Source organism: Cricetulus griseus, chromosome 6 (assembly GCF_003668045.3).
Source record: "Cricetulus griseus strain 17A/GY chromosome 6, alternate assembly CriGri-PICRH-1.0, whole genome shotgun sequence".
Lineage (NCBI taxonomy): Eukaryota > Metazoa > Chordata > Mammalia > Rodentia > Cricetidae > Cricetulus > Cricetulus griseus.
In genome coordinates, this window is record NC_048599.1 from 144,326,308 (window position 1) to 144,344,274 (window position 17,967).

At 51.6% G+C, this 17,967-nt stretch overlaps 2 protein-coding genes across 4 annotated transcripts in view; both read left to right on the forward strand.

The window, feature by feature from the left end:
- On the forward strand, window positions 1–12,601 carry St6galnac6 (ST6 N-acetylgalactosaminide alpha-2,6-sialyltransferase 6). 3 transcript variants are annotated; one of them, XM_027423794.2, is made up of 7 exons: window positions 1–140; window positions 905–959; window positions 2,164–2,254; window positions 4,958–5,137; window positions 7,346–7,752; window positions 11,523–11,630; window positions 12,249–12,601. In XM_027423794.2, the coding sequence occupies exons 2-7, from the start codon at window positions 934–936 to the stop codon at window positions 12,463–12,465; spliced, it is 1,029 nt and encodes a 342-aa protein (XP_027279595.1). In that variant the 5' UTR covers window positions 1–140; window positions 905–933; the 3' UTR covers window positions 12,466–12,601. The 3 variants fall into 3 exon arrangements, with proteins under 3 accessions (XP_027279595.1, XP_027279596.1, XP_027279597.1); XM_027423795.2 differs by having other exon boundaries at window positions 3–140; window positions 12,245–12,574; XM_027423796.2 differs by lacking the exons at window positions 1–140; window positions 905–959 and adding an exon at window positions 3,624–3,809 and having other exon boundaries at window positions 1,780–2,254.
- Window positions 12,602–17,748: 5,147 nt separating this feature from the next.
- The window catches only part of Ak1 (adenylate kinase 1), a gene marked incomplete at its 3' end in the record, with an annotated part of 8,740 nt that continues 8,521 nt past the window's right edge, over window positions 17,749–17,967 (forward strand). Inside the window, 1 exon segment of the mRNA XM_035446449.1 lies at window positions 17,749–17,828.

The following is a 17,967-nucleotide window of genomic DNA, read 5'->3' on the forward strand; positions in this document are numbered from 1 at the left end:
GAGCGTCGGCACTAGGACCCCACGGGCCGGAGCTGCGGCGGGGCCTGGGCGGCCGGAGCAGCGCGGACCCCGGTTCTCGGCTCCCGGCGCCATGTGAGGGGGTTCGGGGGCCGCGGGGGGCCTGGTGCTCCCCGGCGGAGGTGAGCGGGCGCCTGCGGGGGCGGGCAGCGGTGCGGGGGCCGTGGCTGCGCCGCGGGGATGGAGAGCCCCTGGGGAGGGGGACCCCGGACGCCCCGAGACCCACTCTCCTTGCTAGCCGCGCCCGGAGATGCACAGGCTCCCGGGGTTCGCTGGGCCTCCCTGCCGCGGCCCCGCACTCCTCTCTTACGGAGCAGGGGTCAGGATGCCGACCCCGAGCTGCAGCAGCCGACCCCGAGCTGCAGCAGCCGAGGAGGGGGCGCGGGGCTGAGCCTCCCACGCGGCCCTCGGGGCACCGTGCCACCGGCACCCGGAGAGGCGAAGCCCCAGGCGAGCTCGGGGTGCGGCCCTCACCCGCAGCTCAGCGCCCAGCCTCCTCAGCGGAGCCAGCGCTCCCCACCAGGCCTGTCCACCCCTCCGGGGAGACCTTTTCAGGCTCCGCCCTGCAAACAAGCGCGTCTGCAGGGGTCCCCCTGCTCGCTCCGGAGGGCTGCAAGGCGCGTTGCCTCTCCGATCGCTCAGTCTCCTCATCTGTGAAATGGGGAGCAAGAGCTTGGCTCCGGCGCGCGTTCCGTAATATAGGGGTAGTCCCTGGCTTGGGGTCAAGGGAAGGAGGGTTGTTTCTGGGACAGGCTTGTGCAGGGGCGGGCATTGAACCCTAAGGCCGAGGGACATCACTTTGAAGCCCTGAATGCCCTTTGTCACATCTGCATGCATCCTTCCAGTAACCCCGGAGTTACCAGTTCTTGTCATTCCCATTTCACAGATGAGGAAACTGAGGCTCAGAGAGGTCACATGGCTTGCTCGAGGCCTCCCAGCCAGTAAGTGTGGACCCGACATTCGCACTGGCATCTGACATGCTGTCCTGATCATGGCCTTCTCAGAGCAGGACCGTGACGGGGCTGGCCAGGGGAACCGTGGTCCTGGCTGAGGGCACTGCTCAGGCAAAGGTGGGAAAGTGGAGCGTGGGCCTGGGACCTGGAGTGCTCCAGGTGTCTGGAGCACGGGGCATGCGCACGACAGGGTAGTAAGCTCGAGGTCCATCGGGGAGCTGCAGCCAGAGCCGGGAGCGCTTTGAATGCTGGAGGTGGCAGGGCTGACGGGGCGGCTCTAAGGTTCTGGATTCTGGACTCCTGTCTTTTGTCCTAACGGTTTGAGTTCAAGGACAAGCCGCGCCTCCCTTCCGATGAGCCTCAGTTTCCTGCCTGCCCCCTGGGGACAGATGGGAGTCTGGGGTCTCCATGACTGAGGGCGCAGGGACGGCCCAGGAGAACCCTGAATCCTGGGGAGGGCGGAGAGGGACGCCACAGGGCGGGGCCGGGCTTGGCGATGGGAGGGGCCGGGCCTGACCAATCAGGAGCGGGGCGAGTGTGTGGCGCTCCGGCCTGAGGTTTCCAGCTATTCTTGGTGTGGGAGTAAACAGCAGCTAGGTCAGGGGGCGGAGATAGTGACAGGAACCGAGAGGCCCCCAGGGGAGCGCTCCTAACCCGGGGTTCCCTCCCAGGATCCGGGCCCAGTTTTCTTCCTTTTTACACCATCCCATTCTGCCTCTTGGGTTGTAGCTGTCGCAGGAGGTGGACTAGATCCGAATAGTTATGGCCTGCTTACAGGTGGGGAAGTGAAGTGTCGAAGGGCTAGGCCCAGCGGTGCGGGGGAGGGTTAGGGATGAGGCACGCGGGGCGGGCAGGCAGGGCTAGTCCAGACTGAGATTGTAGCCATCCCTCAGCTGAGACACCGCTATACCTCTGAGAATCATGGCTATGCCCTTGACCCCAAGATCACACTGGCCAATGACTGAATTCGTTGAGTCATATCGTTCAGAGGTCTGAGGTGGCGCCTGGGACCGCTAGGAAACTTTTGAGCCCTCCCTGCTTGAAGTATGCGTGGGAACCAGGACGAAGTGGCTGCAGCCCTGAGTCTGAAAGTTTGGGTCGTGTAGGAGAGCTGTTGGGTAGACGTGAGACCTGTGATCCAGCCGCATCCAGGGGAGGGCCTCCGGCCATAACCCTTTCTGGTGGCTTGCAGGTGTGACCCCACAACCCTGCCCCCCGGGCCACCTGCAGGACGCTGGCCCCTACCCCTCAACAGACGCCGGAGAGAGATGAGTAGCAACAAAGTAAGTCCCCTTTATTTCTTATCCCCATCTGAGCTGCTCGATATCTGTGGAATGGACTCTTTTAAACCTTCCTTGGCGTGACACTGTCACTCCTACCCACATAGGAGGCCTCCGTTCAAAATCCGCTTCAGCCACTGAGTCGTTTATCTGGGAAGCTCTTGCCTCTGTCCGGGCCCAGTGTCCTCTCTGATGTCCTAGGCTTGACTTATCAGTGGGAAAGTGCTGTGTAAAGTTGTCTGTGGATGCTGTGAAGGAAATGGGGTAGGGGGAATGCCACATTCAAAGTCAGAGTACCTGAGTTCCCCATCATGTATCTGTTCATGTTTCCTGGGTACCTACTATGTGTTTGGTACCTTCCCCGGGCTCCATGGCAGAATGTGAGATTTGAAAGTGGGGCGTGTGGTTATGGTAGTCTGAGTCTAGGAGAAAGATAACAGTCCTTTGACAGGGGTGACTTAATACAGAGACTTGGTAATGGAGCAAGGAGCAGCAGGGAATGGAACTCAGTCTCAGCACTCAGGAAGCCAAGGCAGGAGGATCTCTGGGAGTTCCAGGGCCAGCCTGGCCTAGAGAGACCTGTCTCAAACAAACAAACAAAAGGAAATGTGAGTGTCTGTGACTTGTCATGGCTAGACTTAGGGGGAAAAAATGGTTTGCATGGGACAGGGTCCTGATTATCCCAAGCTGGCCTCGATATGTAGTCTAGGATGACCTAGAACTTGTGATCCTCCTGTTTCTACCTCCCAAGTGCTGGGACTTCAGGCCTGTACCACCATGCCCAGTTTATGTCATGCTGGGAATCAAAACCAGGGCTTCAAGCAGGCTAGTCAAGCACTCTGTCAACTGACTGCACCCCCAGCTGTCAGACGTGGGCTTTCTGAATTTTGGTCATACAAATAATGCTAAGCATTCAGTGGGACCTACACTTGAAACCCGAGGTTTTGTTCAGTATGCTACCCTGGTGATACTGGGGGGGGGGGGGCTGAGGCCTGCAGTGTCCAGGGAGCCCCTCCTGCCGAGGGGAGACAGTTGACACACTTTGCTCTGCAGTTGTTGTTCAGCTGGCTGCATGGATTAAATCCCTTTTCTCCCTTCTGATACTTCCTGCTTGCAGTGGGTTGGTCAGGATGCAGCCTGATTATTAAACTAGGTGTAAGCCCCAAGGGCTAAGGTGAAGGCCCAGCTGGAGACAGCACAACTGTAGCCCACTCACCTTCTATTACCTGGCCTTGTGAAGGCGAAGCTACTGACTTCTGGGTGCTGCCCGTGGTTGAGTGTCCTGGAGGAGCTGAACTTTAAATAACTTGTGGTCCCAGTAGGAACCAAAGAGACTTAGGGGGGCCTACCCAGACTGCCTTTATTTTTACAGTGTCTCTCCAGCGCCCTCTACTGAGAAATGTTAAAATACTCTGGCAAGGAAAAATACTGAAAAGAGACCAGATCCATTTTCACCAAGTATTCAGAACAGATAAGCATGGAGCGAGAAGTGACATGTTCCTTCATATTTCTAAGGGATTGCTCCCAGGACCTCCTGAGGAGACAGAAATCCAAGGGTGTGAGTTCAAGTTCTTCATATAGGATGGCTTAATAATTGCATATAACCCATATCTTTAGATAACTTATAATGCCTAACACAGTGTGTACAACAAAAACTGCTGGTGTGCTGGTATCTGCTTGTTATCCTAGCACTTAGGAGGTGGAGGCAAGAGGATCAGTAGATCAAAGTTAGACTTGATTGCATAGTGAATTGGAGGTGGCATGGGCTATGTGAGACAATTTTTCACCAAAAAAAAAAGAAAGAAAGAAAGAAAGAAAGAAAGGAAAAAAACTCACAAAATTAGGGACTAATAACAAGACAGGAAGCCTATATATGTTCAGAACTGGTACATCCCTTGTAGGCTTGACTATACTGTTGATTGTGGTTTGTTGAGTCTCTGAACCTGTGTGTGTGGCCAGATGTACACTGGAAACTTATGGAGAGTTACTATCACTGGAGGATCTGGATCCTTGCATTTGGATTGCCCTCTCCCCACCCGCGTCTAGGCATCCCCTGTAGGGAACCTTGTCCACGTCCAGTTCAGTCCAGGAACACTTTTTTCCTGGACTCTGTAGCCCAGGCTAGCATCAGACTTGTAGCAGTCCTCAGGCCTCAGCCTCCAAAGCACTGGGAAGCGTGCAGCGCCATGCTGGGCTCTCTTGAGCTCTTTCTGCAGGCCTCACCCAGGGGCGTGCGGAACAAGGCTGATCCAGCCTTAGTACTCAGAGCTACAGGTCTAGTTTGAAGGGATAGTGGTTTGCAAGTGACATGGGCTGGATAGTTTAGAGGTGGAGTAATTGTCTCCTATACATGAGGCCCTAGGCCAGGTGGTAGTGCACACCTTTGATTGGGAGGCAGAGGCAGGTGGATCTCTGTGAGTTCAAGGCCAGCCTGGTCTACAGAGTGAGTTCCAGGACACAGCCAGGGCTGTTACACAGGGAAACCCTGTCTCAAAAAACAACAACAACAAAAAATGAGGCCCTTGGTTCAATCCCTAGGACTGGGGGTGGAGGAGAGGGGGTATGTAAGGAGATTGAATAGGTGGAATGCCAGGAGAAGGAAGTGGTACCCGAACTCATCTGGTCTGGACGGTGGCCAGCAGGCAGGTGGCGTCCCAAGCCTGTTGTGTGTTTGCCTGAACCCTCAATGGCCTCTTCCCTCTCCAGGAGCAGCGGTCAGCAGTGTTTGTGGTCCTCTTTGCTCTCATCACCATCCTCATCCTCTACAGCTCCAACAGTGCCAACGAGGTCTTCCACTATGGCTCCCTGAGGGGCCGCATGCGTCGGCCTGTCAACCTCAAGAAGTGGAGTTTCTCCAATGCCTACTTCCCAATCCTCGGAAACAAGGTAGAGCAGCAGCTTCAGTGAGGAGTTCCCTGACTGCTGATATGCCCGCCTCCCAAATCTTCTCTCCCACATCCTTCTGCCTCCTAGAGGAGAGGATGGATGAAGGTCAAGAGTCAAGATCATGGCCCTTTGCTTGGGGTGGGATCTCGGGCAGGTGTTCAGCAATGGGCCTCCTTAGTGTTAAAAAGTCTGTTGTCTTGATTCAGTGAGATGGCTCAGTAGGTAAGGTGCTTGCTGCCACCGAACCTGATGATCTGAGATCAATTTCTGGAGTCCACATAGTGGAAGGAAAAACTGACTCCAGCGAGTTGTCCTCTGAGCTCCCCACACGTGGGAGTGTGTTGTGGAATGCTACCACCCCCAACACACATGCACACACATGAGTCAGACTTCCAGTTTTCATGGATCTCTGGGGACACACCCCGATAAACTTGGGAGGAGACCCCTGAGGTTCTGCAGAACACAAAAGCAGGAATGATAATGGCTGCCCTTTCATGAGTGCCCGCTGCTCAGTGCTATTGTTTCCCTAGAAATGATGAGGAGATCAAGGCTGAGAGACATGAATCAACTAGCTAAAACCACACAACGTTGGGAGGCCAGAGATTTGCCCAGCCCCTGCTGAATTGCAGCTAGATAGAAAGGTTGAGTGGCCGGGGTCTAATGGTTAGGATTCAGCACTCTCAATTCTATGGGCCTGGTTTCTTAGCCAGTCATGTCTTCCCTGGGTACCTCTCTTTGCCTTAGGTTTGTGTATTCAGGCTGTCTTGCCTTGCTGAATTTTCTTCAGAGTCTTTGTATACCCAGTGGAGGGCCCTTTGCTGTGAATACACCCTCCCTGGAAGGGACCCAAAGCAGGGGGTAGAGGAATGGGAGAGCAGATAGGAAGAAAGGGACAGCTCTAGTGTTGGTAGTTTGAAGGCAAAGGAGTCTGAGCCTGGCTTGTTGCATCTCCCAACCTGATGGCAAGAAAACTAGCTAGGGAGTGTGTATTTGGCTTTTGGGACCATGGAAAATGACCTGGTACATTTGGAGGAAGCATCCTTTTTGGGAGCTGGGCCATACACAGCTTCCTTCCGTCTTCCGCGTTTCAATGTGCTGACTGTACTTCCGTCTCAGTCTGTGTACCTGCTTTTCCTTGGCCTGGAGCATCTTTCCCTAAGTGGCAACTTGCTCTTCAGATGTGACTCTGAAAACTGTTCTTTGTTTTTCCTTCTTTCACTCTGGCTGTTCTGGAACTCGCTCTGTAGACCAGGCTGGCCTCAGACTCACAAGAGACGTACCTGCCTCTGCATCCAGAGTGCTGGGATTAAAGGCGTGTGCTACCGATACCTGGCTGTTCTAAAAAAAGTCTCCATCTTTGTTTCTGATCACCTCCTTCCTTTTTTTTTTTTTTTTTTGGTTTTGGTTTTTGGTGTTTGATTTTTCGAGACAGGGTTTCTCTGTGTAGCTTTGGAGTCTATCCTGGCACTTGCTCTGTAGACCAGGCTGGCCTCAAACTCACAGAGATCCTCCTGCCTTTGCCTCCTTAGTGCTGGGATCAAAGGCGTGTGCCACCAATGCCCAGCCTCTTTCCATGTTTTTTAACTAGCATGTATTATGTTATCTGTCCTTCCAACTCTAAGTGTCTCCTTTTTTGTTTTTTTTTTTATTAGCATATATTAGTTATATAATGGTTTTCTTATGACATTTTCTTTTTTTTAAGATTTATTTAATATGTATACAGTGTTGTGTCTGCATGTATGCCTGCATATCAGAAGAGGGCACCAGATCCCATTATAGATGGTTGTGAGCTGCCATGCGGTTTCTGGGAATCGAACTCAGGACCTCTGGAAGAGAAGCCAGTGCTCTTAACCAAAGAGCCATCTCTCCAACTCTTCTTAGGACATTTTCATGCATGTATATACTGTATTTTGGTCATCTTCATTCTCCTGTAGCTTCTCATCCCCCCCACCCCTTACCCCAGCATCCATAAACTGCCTGTAGAGACTCTGGGAGGGTGGGACCTCTGGAGCCTGCGCTGCACTCCAGGATGGCAGACATCTTGAGATAGAGGAACTGGCTGTCCCTTGTTGCTCTGCCCCTGGCTGGTTAGGAATATCCACAGAAGGTAGAATGGATGTGCTTTGAGAGTTCACAGTGGTCCCTGGCTCCCGCAGGCCTGGTAGCACAAGACCCTGGACAGAGCAATCCCCTCTTCTTGCTCCTCAGACGCTGCCCTCCCGGTGCAACCAATGTGTGATCATCACCAGCTCCAGCCACCTGCTGGGCACCAAACTAGGCCCTGAGATTGAGCGGGCTGAGTGCACCATCCGCATGAACGATGCTCCCACCACTGGCTACTCAGCCGACGTCGGCAACAAAACCACCTTCCGCGTAGTGGCCCATTCCAGTGTGTTCCGTGTGCTGCGGAAGCCCCAGGAATTTGTCAACCGGACCCCTGAAACGGTGTTCATCTTCTGGGGCCCTCCGAACAAGATGCAGAAGCCACAGGGCAGCCTCCTGCGTGTCATCCAGCGGGCGGGCCTCGCGTTCCCTAACATGGAGGCCTATGCCGTCTCTCCCACCCGCATGCAGCAGTTTGACGACCTCTTCCGGGGTGAGACGGGCAAGGACAGGTACCAGCCTCCCACCTGCCCATTGCAGTCATCCCTGGCCTGATAATCCCTGCATGCGCTATGTTGAGGGTGTAGTCATCTCTTGCCACCCCCCTCTGGTCAGGGTCCCCCAGCTCTCCTTGGCTGTTAATGTGACTCATCTTCAAAGTGTTCACCTTGACCCCACTCTCCTGCCCCTGCTCTCTGCTTCTTCCCAGCATGCTCCACTCCAAGGGAACAGGGGCTCCCAGAATGCTCTGCACTATTATCATATCTGTTCCTAGCATCTTTCAAGGTGGCACCTAGAGTCTAGACTGTCCCCAGCATGCCTTGCTATAAGTACATAGGTGCTCCAGCATGCTCTGTTCTAAGGAAACATGTTCTTCGACTAATCTCCATAGAAAACTTAATCCCCTCTTATATAAATACAATGTGGGCCACATGTAACTTAAAATATTTTGGTAGCTATGTCAAAAAAGCTAACGATAAAGCCAGGCGTTGGTGGCTCACACGTTTAATCCCAGCACTCTGGAGGCAGAGGCAGGTGAATCTCTGTGAGTTCGAGACCAGCCTGGTCTACAAGAGCTACTTTGGAAGCTACAGGGCAGCTTCCAAAGCCACAGAGAAACCCTGTCTCGAAAACAAACAAACAAACAAAAAGCTAACGATAATAACAGTGGGCACATTTAACTTCAGTGCTATTTAAACCAATATGTTCAACATTCAGCTTCTATATATATGTTGGTAGATTTATTCCCAGTTATTATTTTTTTTTAAAGATTCATGTGTCTGAGCCTTTGGCCTGCATGTTTCTGTGCACTATTTGCATACCTGGTACCTGAGGTCCTAATAGTGTGTTCTGTCTCCTGGAACTGAAGCTACAGCCCCTGTAAGATGCCATGTGGGTACTAGGAATTGATCCCCGGTCCTGTGGAAGAGCAGCTCTTAATGACTGAACCATCTTTCCAGCCCCCTTTATATATAATTACTTTTAAAGATTTGTAGCTGTTGAGGATTCCTGCACAGTGGGGGCTCTCTCCCAGACCCAGGATTAGAAACAAACCACACCCAAACACCTGTTTTCATAGAGATCCTTTATTAAGCAGGGAAGAAAAGCTAAAGTGACTGCTTTCTGACTCGGGCAGAAAAACAGCAGCAAATGCCCTTGCAGGTGTAATTTAAGAGGAGAAGGGGAGGTCTCTGTTAGAGTGGCTAGGATGCTGTGGTAAAGGAGATAGGGGGTGAGGGAGAAGGGAAGGGAACAAGGGAAAGGGGGCAGGGGTTTTTGTCCCAGAGGGACAAAGGACTGCCTCTGGATAGAGAGAGACAGACGTGGCATATGGGCAAATGGCAGTTATGAAGGTACAAGGGGAAAATCCTGTGTTAGGATGAGGTGTTTGGTTTTAATAGGGCATGTAAATTAGGTGAGCCAAAGGGGACTTCCGATTGCTGGACTTCAATACTTGGATAGCTGGACCTTAGTAGTCAGCCTCAGGAGGAGGAAGTGGCCAAATAACGGAACAGACCTTGGTGGCTAGCTTTAGGAATGTACTCTTAAGGCAGAGGGAATGGGAGAAGGGCAAGGCCAGCCAGAACCACATGCTTGAGTGGGCTAGGGTCCTTTCAGCTATTCTAAGTCATAGTTTTTAATTTTTATTTTAGGCTCCAAGTTACTCATTGTTAGTATAATTTTTTCTGTGTGAGTGCAGTTGTGCATACATATGTGTGCACATGCAAACAGAGCTGTTGAGGTTAAATGTTTTCCTGGCTCAGTCTCCATCTTATATTCCGAGGCAGCCCCTCACTTGAGCCTAGAGCTCACTGGTCTGGCTAGGCTAGCTAGCCAGTTTGCTCTGAGGATCCTTTGTGTTCCCCTCCTGGGCACCTGAAATTCAAATGGGCCACCATGCCTTCCTGGGGTTTATGTGGGTGCTGGGGTTATGATGTTCTGATGTTTGCACAGTAAATGCTTTCCCCACTGAGACACCTCCCCGGCCCTGTTGCTAGTATATGTTTATAAGAAATGATTAGTTTTTTAATGTGTTGACTGTTAAACTCACTAGTTCTAGAAGACTTTTGTACATTCTTTGGATTATTCACACATTAATAATCAGGTCATATGCAGATACTGTTTTCTTTCTTCCTTCCCTATCTGTGCCTCTTCTTTTTCCTCACCTTGTTGCACTAGCTAGGATTTTCAACCTAGGCTGCTTTTGCTGTAGTTGTTCTTTCTGAGTTTCAGTGTCGGGGCTGTACAATGAAGTGACCCCTTTCTGTTTTGTGGGGGAGATTTTGTAGAATAAATTTTATTTGGTAGAGTTTGTTGCTGAAACTGTTTGGGCCTGTAGAGCCCCTCTCTACAAGATGTTTATTTATTTAGTTTCTGGTCCCAGGGGTGGAATTCAGGGCCCAAAGCTGCCACACACACATTCTACTACTAAAACTCATCCCCAAGCCCCAGAGTTACTGGATTCATTTCATTTAGTATTGTAATTATAGAATGTTCAGGCCAGGAGTTGGTGGTGCATGCCTTTAATCCCAGTACTCGGAAGGCAGAGGCAGGTGGATCTCTGTGAGTTCGAGGCCAGCCTGGTCTCCAGAGTGAGTTCCAGGATAGGCTCCAAAGCTACAGAGAAACCCTGTCTTGACAAACCAAAACAAACATACAAACAAAAAAGTTCAGGCAACGTCTTTCACCTTTCATGGGTTTTAAGGAGTTGGCCCATTTCATTTAGCTGTCAGATTTATATCTGTAGTTATTTGTGGGATTTCCCTTTAGTATTCGTAAAGAAGTGTGGTTGTTTCTTTTGTTTCTGTCTTTGGCAGCTTGTGTCATAATTTGTTTTCTTTGTCCCACTTTTTACAGGGATACTTTTCTTTACAATGTTTCAAAGAGTCACTTTCCACCAAGTACATGAAAAATATTTTCAACTTAAGATGTAATTAGGACTGGAGAGATGTCTCAGTGGTTAAGAGCAGCTGCACTCTTCCAGAAGTTCTGAGTTTGGTTCCCAGCACCCTCACCAGGACAGACTGTTCACAGCCCCCTGTAACTCCAGTTCCAGGTGATCTGATGCCCTCTGCTGGTCCCTGTGAACACTGCATTTCTGTGGTGTATGCACACAGACATGGGTGGATCTTTTTTAATTTAAGGCCAGCCTGGTCTATATGGCAAATTCAGGACATCCAGGACTACATAAAGAGAATCCTGTCTCAAAAGAAACAAACAAACAACAACAACAAAAACCAAAATAAAGCAAACAACACACACACACACACACACACACACACACATATTTTTTAAGAGATGTATTCAGCATCAAACACTGTGAATGACACATTCTACTTTCTGCTCTTCATGCTACTCAAGGGCTCCAGTGCACATTTGACATAGCACCCCTCAGACACATATCAAGCCCCATGTAGCTGGTGGCTGCTGTAGCCCCAGGGCATGGACAGTTCTTTTTGCCCTGCTCTGTGGTCCTCTTAGCATCATCTTCTCTGCTACTGTCCCCATAAGACTTTGGTCCCAGAGGAGCTGCACCTGCTGCTAGCATGCTTTGTGGTCATGGGTACTCCCAATCTGCCCTGTCTAATTAGCCACTTGAGTTCATGACCCGTTTCCATTGAGTGCTCCCAGTGGGTGATGCACAAGTGTCTGATATAGAAGCAGAGCCTGGACAGACAGTGGGTAGAGCTTCTGGGAACCTCCGTGGGGGTTGACCGTTTCTCCTTGCCTGTTCCCCATCCCTGCCTGCATGTTCCTTCACTGAGCTCCTCTCTGCCCCCAGGGAAAAGTCCCATTCCTGGTTGAGCACAGGCTGGTTTACCATGGTGATTGCGGTGGAGTTGTGTGACCATGTGCACGTGTATGGCATGGTCCCTCCTGACTATTGCAGGTGAGCTCTCCTGAGGACCATGCCCTGTTTCTAATTGCTGGGTGGAGCTGGGAGGTCTGGAGACAATGCTGAGGGTACATCTGAGGGCCTCTGTTGGATAAATTTATGCTGTTCTTGGAGCTGCCCCAGGGACTTCCGCTCCAAGCTGAGTCTTCAGTTTGTCTGTTGGTACTGACTGTGTGAAAGTCCCATGGAGTGCCAGCCGATCATGCATGCACTCATCATTTCCTCACACAGGGCCAGGGTACTGTCCTCCCCATTTTATGAGTGCAAATTGAGGAGGGTGTTTAGTGAAGGGGCCTAAGGTCTCAGAAACTGTAAGGGGTACCAGGCCTCTGAGCCCACGGTTCTTAACCATTGCCTTGCCCAAAGCCCCCACTACTGCTCTGTTGGGGAAAGAAAAAGAGTTCCATTTTGTATAAAAGAAGCTTGATGGTTCAACAAACTTAGTTCACCATATACACACTTTATAGATGGGGAAAAGGAGGCTTGAGGAAGGGTGGAGGTTTACTCCACTGAAGCTCTAGAGTAGGTGAGGGTTGGAAGTAGAAAGGACCCCTTACAGGTGCCCACCTTGCCCCGATGTCCCTGACTCCCCTGTCTGCTGTGCCCAGCCAGCGGCCCCGCCTGCAACGCATGCCATACCACTACTATGAGCCCAAGGGGCCTGACGAGTGCGTCACCTACATCCAGAATGAGCACAGCCGTAAGGGCAATCACCACCGCTTCATCACCGAGAAGAGGGTCTTCTCATCCTGGGCCCAGCTCTACGGCATCACCTTCTCCCACCCCTCCTGGACCTAGCCATCCTGTCTTTGCAACCTTGGAGAGATAAAGGCAAAGTGGCTCTGGGCCGAACCATTTGACCTTGGCCATCTTCCAGCCAGTTCAGGTTGGCTGGAGTATTTCCCAGCCAATCAAATCAGGGCCTTGATGAGGGTTTTTTCCTTCCAGCCAGTGAGGGCTGGGGTTATCTCTTGTCCAATCAGGGATTTGGAATCCTGTATGGTTTAATCGGGTGTCAGGGGGTCTTTCTTGTGTAATCAGGGTCTAAGCAAAGTCAATCAGGGTATAGGGGGCTTTCTGAGTCAGTCTAAGACTCGGGTACTATCCTTTCCCAAAAGGCCTTGTGCCCGAACCCCAGGAATGGGCCCCAAATCATTTCCTCCTTAGCTGGGACAAAGAGGTCCTATCACAAGGATCTGGGGACTTGGTGTTGCCCCCACAGTTCCAGAATCAGAGATACAGTACGGGGTAGGAACTGCCTGGAGGCCAGGCCAGAGAGTTTGTGGAGTTCTAGAAGTTGTAGGAAGGGCTGGGAGGTGGAGGCGTGTGTCCAGGTCCTGGCTTCTTCCTGAGTGACCTTGAGCAAGCCCTCCTCTTTCTGGCGTGCTATAATGACATCACATTCCTGAGTGCAGACAGAGACCCTCACTCTATATTGTACTTAAGTGTAATTCCCCCATCGATCATCCCTCACTGGGGGACTCAGCTCCCTGGGAATGGGGAGCCTGGGGGGCCCTTATCCACCTCCTAGAAACTTTAGGGTATCTTTATATAAATGCTCCCTTGGCTGAGGAACTGTGACAGAAGTGGGGAAAACATGCAGCTGTTTTCTTAGCCTCTCTGTCCAGCTGCCGTTAACCTGCCTCTAGAAAGACCAGACAACTCTTCCTGCCTTGCAGCAGGAGGTGGTCCCCCTGCCCAAGGAGCCTTTGGGATGGAGAAAGGATCTCCCAGCCACACTAGGGCAGCCTTCTGTTTAAGAGATGCTGAGGGCTTTGGGGAGAAATGTCTGCCCCCAAGTTTGGTGTGGAAGTAGACAGGAGCTGGGTTACCTGGGTTCTGTTCCCTGCTCAAGCACTTTATTGAATTGGGGCTGGGTGGGGTGTGTTTAAAGCCCCTTCTTCTACAGCCTGCAATGGAAGGACTTCCAGATGGAGGCTGTGGAGTGTGTGGGGGCGCTGGCCAGCTCGGAGTCCTTGCACACCGAAGTAATGGTGGGGGCAGCGACAACCCCAGAGCAGATCTGGTTTTGTAATGATTTATACAGAAATAAACACACCTAAGCCCCAGCTCAGTGTTCTGTTTTCTTTTCTTTTCTTTTTTTTTTGAGACAGGGTTTCTCTGTGTAGCTTTGGAGCCTATCCTGGCACTTGCTTTGGAGACAAGGCTGGCCTCGAACTCACAGAGATCCACCTGCCTCTGCCTCCCGAGTGCTGGGATTGAAGGCGTGCACCACCAATGCCCGGCCAGTGTTCCATTTCTTGAGTCTGCATTTTTGCCTGTGCCCTCTCTCCCAGCTTGGAGTATCCTAAGGACCAGCCTGTAGCATTTGGTTAGGAGCCTGCATGAGGGGTGTCAATCCTCTATGCCAGCTGCCTGGGAAGTGTTGGGTCCAAACCAGATAGATCTGATGTTGGGTAAGGCGTTTTGTCTCTGGAGAACCAGTAGTTACATACTGCTGTCAGGGAACTCAGGTTCTGGGGAGGGAAGGGTACCACGAGTCCTCTGAAGAATTCTGACAAGTTGGGGAAAGTTGAAGCCTCAGAGAACAGTTAAAAGAGGAAGAAGGGCTATAGGGAAGGAGCAATGGTCTGGAGCGAGATGTCAACCCTGGGACCTGGGGCCTGAAGGCAGGAAAACATCCTTCCACGTAGAGTGAGCTTGGCAAGTTGTAAACATGGCTGCCAGTCTCTTAGCGCCAGGATTCTTTACTCCAGGCAGGCAAGAGGTGAAGGGTGCCTGACTCCAGAGGAAATTACAGTCTGTTACAGCAGATAAGATTCCCTTGGGAGTGAGGCCTAACAAAGGGTGACTGTGTGACAAGGACAGGCTGCAGAAGGGCTAAGAAAGAGAGCTGTCCTGGGCTCCAGGCCAGGCAAGATGGTGGGCTACCAGGGAGTGGGGGAGGCAAGAGAGACACCTAGTATTTGTTCCTTGTCCTGTGTGGTCTGTTAATCATCAGATGCCACAAACCATATTAGGTGGCTTCAGTGAAGCAGTGTCAGCTGGGACCAGTAACTCAGTGACAGCAACAGTAAGGAATGGTTAGGTGGGAGGACTCGGGGCCAGATGGCCAGCAGCCAGGTCTACCTCCCCCCGCCCCCCAGGGTGGCAAAGGCTCAGTGTTGTCTGCAGCTGGCAGTGGGGCAGCAGCAGGCTAGGCACGTTAAAGGGTGGCAGGGTCAGTAGCTAAGCAACCACTGTGATGCAGGCAGGGACGTGATCAGAGAAGCAGAGGCTTCTTACCGTGTCATAATAAGGGTGTCTTCAGCCCTACGTGGTACTGGAGACACAGCACACTTGTAGAGGCTTCTGGGAGACTGTACCCTATCTGTGTCTGAGCAGGATTTCTCCCATAATACTGGCACCTCTGCCTGCCCACAGGTGGGTGTGAAGAGGAGGTCAGATGTTGAATACAGACCTGTTACTGGGAAGTCAGTTGAGCTGAGGGTCCCAGGTCCTAGACCCCTCCCACCCCACCCCAATTCTCAGCTCACTTGGAACCCACTGGAAACTTGCTGGTTTCTGAAGCCCACCTCTCTGTGGCTCTGAAATCATCCATGGTTCCCTATTCATTCCCTGGCCTGGAGCAAACCTGCCTCATTTGGCATTTGAGGTTTTCCAGGCCTTATGTCTGTGTCTGCACGGGGGTGGGTGGGGTGGGGGGTGTGTTCTGTGAAGCCATGCTCCATGTCTCCTCTCCCTCTGCCAGAGGGCGCCTCTGCCTCCTCTGTCTCACCTAAAGCAGCTGCATAGTCTTCCCATCTGTTCTCAGCTTCCTCTCCAGATGTTTCCTGCGGATGTTGGTGGTTGAGCTCCACTAACCCACCTGGACACGCCCACTCCTGTCCCTTCTCTTAGTACTAACCCACGGCTGACCCAGCTGTGGGCCTCAGCGTGGCCGGCCACCTCAGTGTGGCTTGCCCAGGGCCATCTACCCCTTTCCCACTCCCACTCCCACTCCATGGGGCTTGTTTTCTTTTCTTTTTTTTTTAAGATTTTTTTTTTTATTATTTATTATGTATACAACATTCTGCTTCCATGTATATCTGCACACCAGAAGAGGGCACCAGATCTCATAACGGATGGTTGTGAGCCACCATGTGGTTGCTGGGAATTGAACTCAGGACCTCTGGAAGAACAGTCAGTGCTCTTAACCTCTGATCCATCTCTCCAGCCCTGGGGCTCGTTTTCAAGCCCTGGAATTTTCTTGTAGTCAAAAGTTTTAGTTTTACTTTTGTGTGTCTGTGTGTGGACATGTACATGTGCGTGCAGGTGACCACAGAAGCTAGAAGTGAAGAGCTGGAGTTAAAGGCTGCTGTGAGCCATGCAGCTGTGCATGATTGGAACTAAACTTGGGTCCCTGGAACAGCAGTACACACTCTTAATTGCTGAGCCATCTCCCCTGCCCTCAAAATACCTTTTAGTGTTTTAAACTGCTTTGACTCTTTTGTTGTTTGTTTTTTTGGAGACAGCTTTTCTCTGTGTAGCCCTGGCCATCTGGAACTTGCTCTGTAGACCAGGCTGTTCTCAAACTCACAGATATCTGCCTGCCTCTGCCTCCCGAGTGCTGGGATTAAAGGCATGTGCCACCAACGCCCGGCTAGAATTTTTTAGTTATAAAATAATTTAAGCTGGGGGCTGGACAGATGGCCCAGTGGTTATGAATGCTTGTTGCTCTTCATTGCTCTTCCGAAAGACCCAGGTTCAATTCCCAGCACCCATCTCAAATGACTCACAACTTATAACTCTAGCTTCAGACCTTTACAGGCACCTGCACATACGTGATATACACTCAACTTACACATAAATTAAAAATAAAATCCTAGCTGGGCGGTGGCCTTGGATTTCTGATCCCCCTGTCTCTGTCTCTCACAGGCTTGCACCACCTCTCCCATGCTGTGCCATGGCCCCAGTCAGTCGCAGTTGGCATTAAGAACCTTCCTGAATGAACTCTGTTCCCACAAGTGTTTGCTTGAATGGGTTTCTAAAAGTAGGATCTGGTAGAAGTTTGGATGACATCATCAATCTGCTTTCCCCAAAAGTTAGTAGACACACTCACCTAAGTGTTTTAAGAGGGCCTTTCAGAACAACTCAGGACCTCTGTTCACTGTGCCTCCCCCCTACCCCCCAACTGCTTGATGTCACAGGTAGCAGAGTTGGGACTAGATCAGGCATCTTGGTATCCATGCTGCTGCTGTTGCTAAGGCAACACCCACACCTTCTATGGCTCCCTAGTATTTACAAGACAATTTCCAGTTTCATTCCATTGTGCCATTTGGAGCCACTGCCTAGTCTTATGTGGGCCAATGGTCAAATACAAGAGCTCTGAACCTTGCCAGTCCTGAGCTCTCATCCTTGCCTGCTGTTTTTGAGTACCTAGTACCCTATGCCAGTTGTCCATGGCTTCTCACCCAGGAGCCTCAAGTAGCCTCTGGGTCCTGCTCTATGCTTAGGGGTTCCCTGGGCACAGCTGAAGTCTGCTGCTACCATAGTGCTCCACCCAGGTGCTCACAAATAAGAGCTCTCATGGTTTGCAAACCCCAATCTGATACACAAAGCTTCCTGAAAGTCCCTCTCTCAAGTGCTCAACTATGGGGCACTGCCCAGCAGCTTCATGGGGTCAGGGCTGGCTTATCATCTACCTAGCCACCAGATCTTTGGGGTCCCAGAGGAGCTCATAGAGTCTTTTCCAACAAAACTCAGGGTAGGGGTCTCAGAGCATGAGGACTGTAGCCCTTGAACTCCAAGGTCTATACCCTGGTCCCCCTCGCTCCTTACTTCCCTGGTCTGGCCTTTTTACCACCAACACAGTGAGATCTTACACATACAGCTTGTCTGTCTGCGCGTCAGTTTCTCCAGCTATAGAAACCTTGTCCGTGGGGAGTAATGTGGGCATAGTGCTGGTGGCAGAACTTGTGTGTCCTGGGAGTGCCTGTTGGGGACGCACGCTCACTCTTCAGCTCACTGTTCACCAGGCTTTCCATCAGAGTCCCTGCTTCCTCCTCCCCCCTCCTCCTTCCCGCCCTCTCCCTCCTCCCTTCTCTTTCCCTGCCATCTCGCCAGAGTGCTGGCTCCCAGCATGCCATGCGTGCGCGCACTGACAGCCTTATAAATAGCCGCCTTTGCAGGCGGCTGAGAGGACCGGGCAGAGCACACACTGGCCCCAGCACCCTCCACACCCTCCCCCAGGTCAGTGTGTGGCTGCTCTATTGTCTTCCCGTGTGGATACCTCCAAAGGGAACGGGGAGACATCACCTGTGGGAAGGAGGGGTTGCTTGTGTCAGGCTGCCCTTGGGTTCTGTGTGTCTTGTGTATTTGTTGTTTGTAT